The 14385-nt window shown below is 44.7% G+C and overlaps 1 protein-coding gene across 3 annotated transcripts in view; it reads left to right on the top strand.

Moving 5' to 3' along the window:
- SUSD4 (sushi domain containing 4) overlaps window positions 1–14385 on the top strand; it is a 141997-nt gene continuing 127612 nt past the window's right edge. For 2 of the 3 annotated variants that reach the window (XM_012000995.1, XM_012000996.1), the window contains exons 1-2: window positions 1–135; window positions 733–918. In XM_012000995.1, coding sequence (XP_011856385.1) covers window positions 768–918 — 151 coding nt within the window. In that variant the 5' untranslated portion in view covers window positions 1–135; window positions 733–767. The remainder of the gene's footprint in view (window positions 136–732; window positions 919–14385) is intronic. The other variant, XM_012000993.1, reaches the window with a different exon arrangement.

A 14385-nucleotide genomic window follows, 5' to 3' on the forward strand; every position in this document is an offset into this window, starting at 1 on the left:
CCGGGCGCCGCCGCCGAAGCTTCCGTCTCGTTCGCTCGCGCAGCGGCGGCAGCAGAGGTCGCGCACAGATGCGGGTTAGACTGGCGGGGGGAGGAGGCGGAGGAGGGAAGGAAGCTGCATGCATGAGACCCACAGGTAAGACCGAAAGCCCCGGAAGGGGCTTCCGTCCCGGGGAGGCGTTCGCAGGCCGGGGAGGGGGAGTTGGTGCCTGGTGCTGCTCCCCAAGGGAGAAATTCTTTTTTTTTTTTTGACAGCGCATTGACATCTCAGTGGGGACTGGGGCAGTAGGATCCATCCCAATCCCGAGGAAAACCAGAGAAGTAGCTGGGGGAGACGGTGCCACGTTGTGAGATTCCCAGAGTGCAATGTATAGGCCCAGGGAAAAGTGTCCTCTCGGCCCCGAGACGCGGGGAGGCTTTAGACTTTCCTGTGGTGGGCACAGCTGCTGAATCCCGGGGACCGGCGCGGAGCCAATGTGCGCTAACCCCTGCCCTCCCTCCTGTCCTCCATCCTCCAGCACGCGCAGCATCCCACGGCGGCTGTTACTCAGTGCACCCGGCTCGGGGGAAGGCGGGGGACCTCGCCGTGGGAAAGGGGGCGGGGGCCGCGCGGGGGAGGAACCAGGATGGAGCCTGGGAAGCCGAGGCGCCGGGTCCCAGAGCGGAGGAGGGAGAGCGTGGCCCCCGAGCCTGGACAGACTGGCTTATTGTGGTGTTCCGCTTCTGGTTGCAGACCCTTGCAAGCTGGATGCCCTCTCTGGATGAAAGATGTATCATGGAATGAACCCGAGCATTGGAGATGGATTTCTAGAGCAGCAGCAGCAGCAGCAGCAGCAACCTCAGTCCCCCCAGAGACTCTTGGCCGTGATCCTGTGGTTTCAGCTGGCGCTGTGCTTCGGCCCTGCACAGCTAACGGGCGGTGAGTGACCCAGCTGTGTTGGGAGGGCCTAGGGATGGCCCAGAGGGGAGAGAGAGCCTAGCTGCCAGGACAGCCTTGCACCCATCCCCCATACACCCAGACTTCAGGAGGATCTGACAACGCGAGGGTGCCTGCGTCCCAGCCTATGGCCGTCCTTCTCCGAAACCGCTGGAGTTCCCTGAAAATTCCCCTGTGGAGCCCGCACAGATTCACACACCCACATTCTGTCTGGAGCTTCCCACCAGCCTCCGGGCCTGGCTTCTCCCAAGGAAAGACAATAAAGCCTGGCCCATTATTACCACTTTGGCCAAGAAAGAGGGGGCGGGGGAGTGATGTATTTGTGGACCTCTGACCCTTGTCAATGCCTTCAGCAGATAGAAGTCAGATTTCAGCCTCTGGATTTAAGCAAGAGTTGTAAGAACCACCTTTGAGAATGTGAAGGGTCTGGAAACATGGTCAGACTGGCTGAGGGGCAGGTTTATTTGAAAGTTAACTTTCCCTTTCCCTGCGTGTGCAGCGTGTCTGTGTATGTTGGGGGCGGGGAGGAGATGCAGAGGTGTTCTTTCAGGTGTGCCTCTGACAGTTTGCTTTGCTCATCGAGGTCTGATTTCGGGGAATAAAGTGAATCGCTCTTCTATGAAGTAGAAGTTAGCTGAAATAAAATTGATAGCCTCAGCCTCCGTGGGCGGCTAATCTATAACGTATTTGGCTCTGGGGGAGGGGTATCTTTTGATTGTGGTAGAGGAAGACAGATGGAGTTCCTGTCTGAATTTCAGAGCCTAGTCTCCCTGCCTCCACTGCTCATTGCTGTCCGTCATTACTGTCCATTGCAAACGTTCTCTAGAGCTTGTTGATATGGACGTTAGAAGGAGCTGAGATACTGTTAATATATAAATAAATTATAATTGGTTGAAAAGCAAGTATTGATAGCTATAAATAAACCATTTTAGCATTTTAAAATATCGCTGTTTCAGAGAATTCGAAGGTGAAAATGGAAAAAAAAATGAGTGAAAAATTAGTAAAAGTGGAGGAGAGGTGTAACACGTTGGGCTTTAACACAGAGTAATCAATGACCCAGGCATTCCAACTTAGACTTCTGAAAGATGCCCAGAGTATAAAGGTGTTTATTGCAATATGCATATGTATCAAAATTAGTGAAAAAACTCTTGCTTTGGGTGGACATTGGTTTTTATTTTTATTTTTGTATATTTGTTTTAAGAAGGAATAACTTTTTGGGTGCTTGTAGTTTTTATAGAGATTTCTCTGAGGTAGGCTTCCTCTTCATGGAGGAAAAGGTCAAGTGTGAGGCCAGGCCAGCACCTGTGTGGCCTGCCAGGGCTCTGGTCACAGCCTCTGATCTGCCGTGGACACCAGCTCTGCTTCACAGATGAGTGGGAATAGAGGGGCAGAACAGTATTTGGTGAATCTGGATCATTTCCTCCCCTCCTCTCTGCTTTTGCCTCCCAGTTCTAGCTTTCATTCTCTCAAACCAGGTCCACGTGATTTTCCATCTTCTTGGTCCATTTATCTTCTGTAGATGACAGACTAGTGAATCAAGGTTCATTTACATTTGTCTTGACTATTGTTATTGGATGGGTGAGGTCTGAGCACAGCTGAGATTTGTTTTGTGCTCTTGGTTCTGCTTGGTCGTGTTTACAGAGCATCCTCCTCAACATTTCAGAGCTCAGTGTATGTCATGGCCACCTCGGTCTTATGACAGTTACCTCTAAGGTTCCTGTAGCATGTCTTTTTTCCCTGCCTTCCTCAGTGGGGGATCATGCCAGGCAAAAATATCTAGAGCCTTGGAGAAGAGGATAGGAGTAAGGGTTTCCTGTCACCTGTCAGTCTCAGAGCTCTCTCTTTTTAGGCACTCATAACGCTGCAGGAAGCTAGCCATCAGCTTCGTTTCACTTTGAACTCCTTCAGGCTGAGAGTGTGATTTCTGGAAGAATATTTATCACTTCACAGTTCTTCCATGAATAAACCTTTTGGGCAGGCAAGGGTGGTGGGGGATGTCCTATGGAGTTCACTATACAGAGATTTTTTTTCTTAGGAAAGAAATGCACATGGACGCTCCAGTAAGGCAATAAAAGCAAATACACCTTAGCTCTAGACCTGTGCTTCTAAAACTTTAATGTGCATACAGATCACCTGGGGTCTTGTTAAAAGGCAGATTCTGATTCATTTGGTCTGGAGTGGGGCCTGAGATTCTGCATTTCTAATAAGCTCCCAGGTGAAGCAGTTACCGCTGATCCAAGGACCACACTTTGATTAGCAATGCTTGAGACCAAGGCATTCCTTAAAATAAGTTGCTTCTACTCCAGACTTTCTGCCATCATTCTTGATTACTAAATGCAAATGGCCTGTGAGGAGCAGAAGTCTCACCCACTATCTAATCTTCAGGTGATACACAGAGCTGAAATCAGCCCTCAGAGAGTGCTTTTTTTCGTACACAAAATGGTACATATTTAATAGACACTGTTCTGAAATGTGGATTTTCATTTTTGATTGCTTTCAATGGAAAAGGCACACCACAATGGCAAGATATAATCGTCTCAGCTAGGAGAAAAAAAAACCATGTGCCCAGTACAAGTATTGAAGAAAAAGCCTGAGCTAGAAAGGCAGACATTGAGAAAATGATTAGACAAAGAAAAGTAGGAAGAAGAACTCCGTCAAAAATGAAATGCTTTGTCTTAGAATGCCAGAGCTCCACTTCAGTTCTTTGAACCCTAGGGAAACTTTTATAAGCCTAACTTGTCCTGAGATGATGTTTGGGTGGCTCTCTGCAGGTTGTCTTTTGTCATTAAGGAAGAGGGCCCTCTTTTGGGGCCTCTGAGACCAAATACTGTGCAAGAACTCATATTAGGTTGGTGGGGACATATAGGACCCTGCCGTGCATGGAATCTGCATGGAGCATAGTCTCAGCCGTTTCTCTCCTTTCTGCCCCAGTACACTTGACCAGAGATCTGCTGGGCTTTGAAGGATGCCCAGAGTACCCCTCACCCCCAGGCTTCAAGGAAGAGAGCCAAGAGTTTGTTCAACAAGTGACTCCTTTAAGGTGAATTCTTTAGCACGTTTCTATATTATAAATAACTCAATACTTTAGCTATATTTCTATATCATAAATAACTTTCTATATTATAAATAACTTAAATAACTTTAGCACGTTTCTATATAATAAATAACTCAATCAGGCTCTGCCACTTGATAGCTTTGGGGTCTCAGGACTTGGGAGCCTTAGCTTCTTCATCTATAAAATGAGGATGATGGTGCCTAATTTATGGGGTTGGTGTGAAGGATGGGAAACATGTAGGCACTTAGTAAATGTAAGTAATAGTAGGGAGGAGGGGGCTGAGCCAATGCCATAATTTTGGAGACCTTTGCTTTATTCATTCAATAAACATTGAGTGCCTATCCCCTGTCCTGAGCCAAGCACTATTGCATAAATGTTATTTTTACCTACAACTCTCTCTTACTCATTTTTTCCCTAAGTGAGCAAATTTCCTCCAATTTCTCTCTATCCCCAACTTTTAAATGCCATAACGTCTCTCATATTTCCTTAGTCAGTAAGTTCTTCCCTTACCTGGGTTTCCATTGCACTAGCTGCAACCCTCTATAATAATATTGTCTCGTATACTAGACCACAAGCCCACTGAGGGCAAGAACCTCGACTTTATTCATTTTTGTGTCTCAGTCACCCAGCACAACATCTGACACATAGATGTTCAGCTAATTTTGATTGAGAGCAAGAAAAAAGACTCCCAAATTACTGCCATACCATTTAGAAAATAATTACCATGAGTGAGTTACTTTTTACAAAAGTGCAAAAGTTTCATGATAGCTGGGGCCACATCCAATTAATGGTAGTCTGTGAGGCTGGAAGGAAAATCAGGAAACGCTCTAGAGAAGAGGTGGCACTTAGGATAGGATGGTGGGGAGGGAGGATGCATCTCAGGTGGAGGGATAGCTCGTGCAAAGGTGTGGAGGTGGTTATGTGATTGGACTCTTCAGGGAGCAGAAAATAGTCTTTTAATCTAGAATATACTATACCTGCAAGGAATCAGTAGGGTAGAAGGAAAAATAGGTTAGAACCTTATTGTAAAAGTCCTAGAAGCTCCAAGGGGGCTTCTGAAAGTCACAGCAGGCAGTGGGGAACCCACTGAAGGGTGGAGAGCAGGAGCAAAATATCATCTGAGCTTGGCTTGTCTTCCTTTCTCTGTTTCTAGGTCTCTGACTCATGCAAACCCCCGGTCTAGCTGCCCTTTCTGCATACCCAAGTCATGGTCCTAGTGCAGCTAAATTGAGCTCCTGGAACCCTCATTTGGTTCATGTCACTTTAGTGCTGTGCTGTGTGCCAGCAGGTAGAAACAGATGCTTTCTGACTGACTTACTGATTTGTAGGTGTTAAGTCCCTTGGTTTTATTGAGAAACACTTTCTTACATGGTAGACTGAAAGCTTTTCATGCAGTGCTACATCTAAAATTCACAATTTCAAACTGCACTTAATCTGTACACAAAGTCCCAGCTCCTCTAACTCTAACGTATGTTTCTTCAACAAAAGGCTACCTTAATATAAGCAGCATGGAAACTCTTTTGATTTATCCAGTGGGTGAAATCTGAAAGCTTTTGGAGGCAGAAGGATTTTGTATAACAAGTAGCAAATCTCTTGTCTCAGAGGCCTGAAGAGGCAAATCAGAGAATCAGTGGTTCTTTAATTTTTGAATGTAATGAAGAATGTAGGTGAAGACCTGTCTCCAGTAAATACTGATTAGATACTTGAAGAAAAGTACCTGAATTATTCTGTTCCTGGTTTCAGAGACATATTTCCAAAGCTTGCAAAAAACCAAGGAGGCTTACCTTTAGATGGGAAGCTGTGGTATAAACAAGAGCTCTGCATTCTTTATAGGATGGATAGAACTCAAGTTCAGCCTCTGTCCTTAAATTGCCACCTAGCTTTGGTCAAGTGGTATGACTTACCCTTGACTCAGTTGCTTTCATACCACTAATATTCGATTCTGTGATTACAGAAATTTGATGGATTCTAAAATCTGGGTAAAGCCGGCTCTCTTTTTCCCACCCGTCCATCCATCTTTTTCCAGTGTCTGTTGTATATCCTGGGGATACACAGTTAAGGGGATACAGTTCTTGCTCCTGAGAAAACATACAAGTAAGGGTTGGTGTTTTCTCAAAAGTTTAAATGCAAAAAGCATGCATAAAATTATTTTTTCACACATATTTTAAATTTGATTTAAAATTTCATGTTAGTGTTTTCTATTGATTCTGATGAGAAAAGTGATTTTGCAGACTGCTCCTCTTTATCCTTGCCCTGCTTTGAAAGCTTATTTGCTGTTTGACAATTGAAATAACCACACATGGTAACAGTATGTCTAAATAGATCATTGGGATTATTGCCTCTGAATTGAGGGAAAGAAAGGGGCAAAAGGATAGGCTTTCAAATTTGTAAACAAATATGGTCCTGCCTCACCAAAACCAATCACAGTATCTGGGACTGATGGATAGATGTATATTCTTACATATTTTATTGATTTATTGGTCCATTCTCATAAGAATGAGCTGTTCAACTATTGTTAACCATGGGAGATTGGGAAAAGGGACAAAATTTTAAATTGGCCAACACTTGGGTGATTGATAAAAGTTTCCAAATTGTTAATAATACTTCAATAATAATTGAAGAGTGCTTATTACATACCAACTCAGTTTTCCACACTTCGTGTATAGTAACTCATTTAATTCCTCACAGCTGTATAAAGTAGATTTCGTTATTTGTCCTTATTATATAGAAGAAGAAAAGAAGGCATGGAAAGATTAAGCAACTTGTCCAAGATCACCTAGCTTACAAGTGGGGCATGGTGACCCAGATTATTCTTTTAATGATAATCTTTCTTTTAGCATGCCAGGGCTTGGAAGTCCCAATCCCTAAATTTTTTCTTCGTATTGTATTTGACTCAAACATTTTTCTTTAAGCTGAGTTATCAAATATTTTGGAACACCCCCTGCCCTGAGAGAAGGGAAATCTTTTGTGTTGTGAGCAAGATGCAGAAAGCATGTAAACAAATCGTTAACAACAACAACAAGAAAAATCCCACAACTCAAAACAAAGTGAAGGCCAGAGTGCCTGAATCTTGGGCTCTGAATGGTGAATAGTAAGAGGACAGAAACCCATGTGCCTGTCCTTTTGTGCCTGTTGGAAGAAGGTAGTCAGAATGGGTTGTGCCTGACTCTTACCTGCTCTGCCAAAGGTGAGTAAACAAGTGGGTGGTTTCTGGGGCCTTCTGCTAGTGACTGTCACTGCCATCACCATTCCCTTCTGATGGTTCTCTGCGCTCTGTTGCTACCTTAGTGAGAGCCTTCCTAAGAGTGGTTCTTTTTCATGTAATTTGGATAAGCACTTGACAAGTATACAGTTTGCAAGATATTTTTAGTTGTATCGCCACCTTTAATTTTCTTAACAACCTAGTAAGATAAGGAAGAGATTTTGAGTATTTCTCTCTCTCTCTTTTTTGATTTCTGCCTTTTTTTGTTGTTGTTTATTAAATTTCAAGAGATGTCCTCAGTGAGGTTGCTGTCCCAGGGTTCCACAGATATCAGACAAAGCCTGATTAGGAGTGATATCTTCTATTGGTGAAGACTTTCCTCTTTGTTTCCTCTTCGTCATTTTGGTCCAGACTTTGAACTTATCTTCTCAACTGTATGATGTAGATGAAAATCTAGTTAGTATATGTCAAAAGGTAAACAAAAAACAAAATCTGGCCAGGCGCGGTGGCTCATGCCTGTAATCCCAGCACTTTGGGAGGCTGAACTGGGAGAATCACTTGAGCCCAGGAATTTGAGGCTGCAGCGAGCTATGATTGTGCCAGTATACTCCAGTCTGGGCAACAGAGCAAGACCCTGTCACTGAAAAAAAAAGAAAAAGAAATCTGAGGTTTGTGAATGTGTGTAAAAGTTCCCCCTAAAAGGTTAAATTTGAAGTAAAAATAACGTTTGACAGTTTGTAAAATCTGAGAGTCACTTACTCAGAAAGTCATGTTAGATGGTATGAGCTTAAGATGCTGTGTTTTAGGAAAGAATTTGGCCCAATATTTCTTCTTCTCTCAGAAGAAGGATGTTGTACTGCCCTAAGAGAGAAGAAAACTATCCACTCAAGAAAAAAAAAAAAATAGAAATAATTAAGTGAGTTGCTCAAATAGCTTCTTAATTGAGAGTATTGTAATTGCTTTATTAATCTTAAGGTAAACTGGGAACATCAGAGAAGTCAAAATAATTCTTGATATTATTTGGAAAGGACAATAAATTTGGGAGTGCCATTATAGATGAACCTCCCCTGTGTAACAGAGGCATGTGCAGGCGACAGCACGTCGGGGCCTGCAGGCAGACAGAAGCATGACCCTATCTGTGTACCCAAGAGTGCACACCCAGTCTCCAGGAATAGCTTTTGGTTCTTAGGAGTAAGAAGAATTGCAGAACCTGGTAAACCTGATCAGTGGTCATTTCGTTATCATCCCAATCCACTGAGTTTTCAAGAGAGGATGAGTAAGGGCGACATTCTTTGCAAGTGAAGGAGTAGCCTGGTTATCTCATGTTTCTGTTGGAAATTTGTGACTTTTGTCTCCCAGAATTACCAGCGTGGAAGTGGAAATGAGCAAGGAGGATCACCCATGCATTATATTCGTTTTTTTCTCAGAGTAACACAATATAAAAAGACCTTATTTTTTGGGTCTGATTGCATTTATAAAAGACATATGTGGTTGAATTGGGTGAATCAGTAAGAGGGAGGTTCTTTTTCAGAAAGAAAGAAAATGGGCACGGTGCGGTGGCTCACATCTGTTATCCCAGCACTTTGGGAGGCCGAGGTGGGTGGATCATTTGAGGTCAGGAGTTTGAGATCAGCCTGGCCAACGTGGCAAAACCCTATCTCTACTAAAAATACAAAAATTAACTGGGCATGGTGGCATGTACCTGTAATCCCAGCTACCTGGGAGGCTGAAACAGGAGAATCGCTTGAACCTGGGAGGTGGGGGTTACAGTGAGCCGAGATCGTGCCACTGAACTCCAGCCTGGGTGACAGAGCAAGACTCCATCTGAAAAAAAAAAAAACCAAACAACAAAATAGCCGAGTGTGGTGGCACATGTCTGTAGTCCCAGCAGAAGTGCAGTGAGCTGAAATCAAGCCACTGCCCTCCAGCCTAGGGGACAGAGTAAGAGCTTGTCTCAAAAAAAAAAAAAAAAAAAAGCATTCTTATGGTGGATTCTTTAACATCTTTGTATCCACAGCATTGTTGCTGTTCTAACTAGTTTCAAATTCAGATTCTCAGTACGTAGAAGAATGCTTCAGACTTCCCTAAATACTTAAACCTAGATTCTGATTTTCTCCAGGCAAGAAACAATAGGATCTGCTTATTTTGTAAAAATTTAATAGGTTTAGAATTAATCTTGTGAAAGGCTCTCAACAGTCCTTTTAAGCTACCACTATTAACCAACTCTGAGTGTCAATGTTAGAATCTAACCCAAGGATGCATTTTCAGTTAACGTTTTGTGTGTGTGTTGGGGGGCTCATCTGTATGTTTCGGTCATAACATGACAGCATATACTCGGTGGCTGATGAAGGCTACCTCAGTGTTTAAATTATTATTTTTATTATTATTAATTTATTTATTTATTTATTTTTTGAGATGGAGTCTCGCTTTGTCGCCCGGGCTGGAGTGCAGTGGTGTGATCTCGGCTCACTGCAAGCTCCGCCTCCCGGGTTCTCACCATTCTCCTGCCTCAGCCTCTGAGTAGCTGGGACTACAGGCACGCACCACCACTACCAGCTAATTTTTTGTATTTTTAGTAGAGATGGGGTTTCACCGTGTTAGCCAGGATGGTCTCGATCTCCTGACCTCGTGATCTGGCCACCTCGGCCTCCCAAAGTGCTGGGATTATAGGCGTGAGCCACTGCGCCTGGCCTAAGTGTTTAAATTATACTTACACAAAAAGGGGGTGTAATATTTTAGAAATGTACAGTTCCTCTGATTTAGAACAATATGGTCTGAATTGCTCTGTGACATTTAAAAGGCTTGCCCAGATTATTCCCCTTAACTGTAAGTGGTGGACTAGGCTTTTTTCTATCATCCTTTTGTTTACAGCATTGTTTTGTAGATGGGAGGTGCTCGTTTGCTTTTTTTTTTTTTTTTTTGAGGCAGAGTCTTGCTCTGTTGCCCAGGCAGGAGTGCAATGGTGCAATCTTGGCTCACTGCAACCTCTGCCTCCTGGGTTCAAGCAATTCTCCTGCCTCAGCCTCCTGAGCATCTGGGATTACAGGTGTGTGCCATAACACCTGGCTACTTTTTTAATTTTTGGGGAGAGACAGGGTTTCACCATGTTGGCCAGGTGAACTCCTGACCACAAGTAATCCAACCACCTTGGCCTCCCAAAGTGCTGGGATTACAAGTAATCATTTGCTTTTAATAATGACTTAAGTTTTTTTGAGGCAAAGACTTGAAAAAGTATAGGGTCTTGTAGAAAACACATAGGGCCAGTTTTCCATGCTATTGTCACCAACTGGCTGCGTGACAGTAACCTAATTACTGCCTCAATTTCATTATCTGTGAAAAGACAACAATACTTGGACCATCTGCCTTCCATGGTTGTGAGAATCAGGGGCATCATTGAGGGAAGTATCATAACTATTTGAGCTACCAACATCACCACCAATGAACTGGTAATGCACTCTTGCTACATTCACTGTGCTGGAGTTAGCCCTACCAAGAGCTTCCTTTGTCCTGAAGGGGTATAGCATAACAACGCATCCCAATACCCAATGGCACAGGCCAAAGTAGACCTGTGGAATAGATGAAGCAATTGTTGGCCTCAATAGTCCTATAGGACTAACTGTCATGATTTGGTATGGTATGTCCTGTAGTGGAGGTTTATTTCAGAGACTCTGGGGAGAGGGGAGGAGTAGGGGAAGGCTTACCAAGGAATATGACATTTGAGCTAAGCTTTGAACAATGAAATAATTTTCCAGGCAGAGAAGGTGTTAGAAGGTGATATTTTTCAGGAGAGAGGATTGGGAAAGCAGAGATTTGAATGAGAAATAATATGGACTGGAGACAAGGAGTAGCTCAAGGCAGCTTCAGTAAAGGGTCAATAGATTGAGAAGAGAAGAGGCCAGAAAAGCAGGTTGGCCTTACATGCCCAGCTAACAATGTTTAGGAATTTGAACTTTATACGGTAGCAGCTGGGAGCCTACAAGATATGTCTTCAGGGGCATGGAGTGATCTGATCTGTTTTAGAAAATAATGCTTTAACAATGTGGGAGTGGAAAAGAAGTAGAGAGACCTTTGCTCATTGAGTGTTTATTGTGCATCTATTAGTGAACAGGTGGAGGATACACTGGGGGAACAAAACAAAGTGCTGCCCTCAGGAGATTTATATTCTAGTGTGGGCTACTTAGGAAACTCTCGCATTGACCTAGAAGGGACGTGATGAGGGCTTTCACTGGAGAACAATAAATGGAGCTAAAAGACGCAGAGAGGGAGAATTCACTGAGGCCGGACAGCTGGCTGGACATGAGGATGGAGGAGCAGGAGGAGCCACTAGCAGAGCTCCAGCAGTGGTCATTCAGAGGGAAAGCTAATGAGTTCATTCTGGATGAGGAAGCTTGCGTCACCTGCAGGACATCCATCTGGGCACCATTTATCAAACAGCTGAAAACTCACTTTGGTGTTCAGGAGAGGGATTGGGACTGATAATGAAAATTTGTTTGTCATCTACGTTGAGAGGGTTGCTAGAGCTGCAGGGGAAGCCGGGTTTCACAGGAAGTGAGGGTAGAATGAACAGATAGGAGAGTTTGAAGATGAAGCCCAGGGGACACATTTTAAGTGTCAAGAGAAGCCAGTAAGGAGGCTGAGGAGTTATGCTGACCATCAGCATTGGTCATAATAAGAATTTGTAAGAAACCAACAACACTTTATTCTGGCAATTGATTGCGCCTCTTATTTGGGGGCAGGAGACTTATTTGTATATTATTCGGTTACTGTTTAATCTGAATTCTGGATGCCCATATCAACTGGACAGAAAGTTGACAGAACCAGAAGGGTTCTAGGTTAATGCGACCCTTCGCATAGGTCAATTGACCCTCCTAGGTCAATGCGAGTCTCCTAAGTAGCCCAAACTAGAATATAAATTTCCTGAGGGCAGTGCTTTGTTTTGTCCCCCCAGCCTATGATGAGGGGGTGGAGAATCCACACAGAACTGTCAAAGGCTCAGCTGCAGAAGAGCCAGAACCTTTTCTTTTTCTTTCTTTTTTTTTTCTTGAGACAGAGTTTCAGTCTTGTTGCCCAGGCTGGAGTGCAGTGCCACGATCTCGGCTTGCTGCAGCTTCTGCCTCCCCATCTCCAGCAATTCTCCTGCCTCAGCCTCCCAAGTAGCTTTCTAGCCTTCAATGGGAGGACAAAGCTAAGAGGAGGAGTACAGCAGGGTCAGTGTGGCCATGAGTGGCTTTGAGTGTTTCCCTTCCTGGGGACATTGAGCAGAGGGGTCTGTCACCTGAATACTGCAGTGATGGTGGCCAGGGGGCGTCATCCCTGCTGCTGCCCCTACCTCTGTCCTGGGGTACTGGGATTTTTAAAAATATGCTCAGCGTTCCGGATACAGATTCTCCCTGCACAAGTTTTTTGGCAGCCATGTCCTTGAGTTTTTCAAAGATTCAGTCTTCTCTGGCTGTCAGCTCATCTTCAAAATATTCAGTTGTTAGAGAGTGATCTCTCTGTCACCCCATCCCCTGTGACGAGCTCTGTCATCTCTGAAGCAAGTCCCTTAACCTTGCCACGCATTGGTTTCTTCATCTGTAAATCGGGGGCCATAAGGCTTGTTCCTCTGGACTTCACAGGGACATAGGGTGTGCTGGTATACAGGAGGCAATGTCAGAGGCATTTGATAAATACAAAACAGAGTAATTATTGCGCATCTGGAGGGAGACATCTCTCCGCTGCACCTAGGGCTATTTTTGCCTTTTGCCTCCCTGAGTACAAAGGGAGGGTAAGGAATGCTCTGCACAGCATGTAAATGCCTTCCCACGTGCAGGTCCTGACCCCCGTGAAAGCTCATTGTGTGTGGACATGATGTCAGGCAGCTGGAGGAGCTGTTTTGCTGCAAAATGGGATGTGCCAGTCTGTTCTCAGTGCCTGCTGCTGGCATGTTCAGTGAATGGTGACGTCTGGAGATGGAGAAGGTCCTTGTGGTGTTGAGAGGAACTTCTCAATAGCTGTTGGCCCAAGCCCAGTCGGCTCCTTTTGTGTGCGCACAGAAGCTTCAGGAAAAAGAAATTAAACATGTGAAGCAGGCAAGTGATTTGTTATAGGTGCTCCGGAGGTCCATAATGGAGAGAGGTGCTCCATGCATCCCTCACTCTGCCTCCCCATTATCCAGCATGCTATTTCTGTTGCTGGAAGTGTGCGGGCATGGTGAGTTCACCCCCATGGGCTCAGGTAGGACAGTGGGGTGAACCGGCAGTTGCATTTAAATCCAGTGACTCACTAAGTGCCTATCCTTGTTGTTGACTGCCTCCTCTCACCTCCAGCTGCCTGCTTTCTCTAACTCTTGGGAATTCTCTTTATAGCTTTGCAGGTACGATGCTGCTTCTGGGTGTCTGTGGGCTGGAGACCTTGGGATTCCTAGTCCTTTGTGAGAATGCCTGGAAATCCTCTGCAGTCCAGCCTCAGAGCCCTTCAGGAAAGCAACCTGGTAGCCTGCTGAGAGTCACTTGCTGCAGCCTCTTCTCAGCCCCAGACCTTCCTAGATCTTTGCCACGTGTGGGCCCCTGGAATGCCAGGGCCTGATTTGAGGAAGTGCTCCTTAAAGTGCAGTCTGTGCAGTGGGCTTTGAATTAATCAGGGAGAGTCTTGTATGGTTTAAGGAGGTAGAAGAGCATTTATCTGTCCCCTCGAGAGTGGCTTTGCTGAAAATCTGCTGCTGAAGTTTTCATTTACATGGAAATGAGCACACAGAGAGCTCTTGCCCCTTGTCATCTCCAGATGAAGGAAGACCCAGTTCTTTGGGAGCTCTTCAAACACACAGAGTATCTAAAGCTGGGAGTGAACCTACCCTATCTCTGTAGCAGTTGCCTTTGCATCTTGGGTGGAATACTGCAGCCACACTCAGGGGTAGACTCCTGTTACTCTGTCATTGCTGCTATCAAAATTGCTGTTTCTCATTTTCCTCCATGCAGTGTGGTTAACAGGGGCTTTAATCAAAAGCAGAGTTGGCTGCTGGCCTCTACCTTCACTTTGCTGCATAGTTTGTGTGCATCTTGCTGCCTACGTGCCTTGGTCTTCTAATACTTGGTATTTTCTTATGGTGCCTGCTGTGTTGATGTTGTTGCTAAACCGGGTCATGTTCTCAGTGACGTAGCCTAAGCTAACGTCCATGGAAATGCAAAAGACTGTACCAGCCCATTGCTTCCTG

The sequence above is a fragment of the Mandrillus leucophaeus genome, unplaced genomic scaffold (assembly GCF_000951045.1).
Source record: "Mandrillus leucophaeus isolate KB7577 unplaced genomic scaffold, Mleu.le_1.0 Scaffold645, whole genome shotgun sequence".
NCBI classification, from domain to species: Eukaryota; Metazoa; Chordata; class Mammalia; order Primates; family Cercopithecidae; genus Mandrillus; species Mandrillus leucophaeus.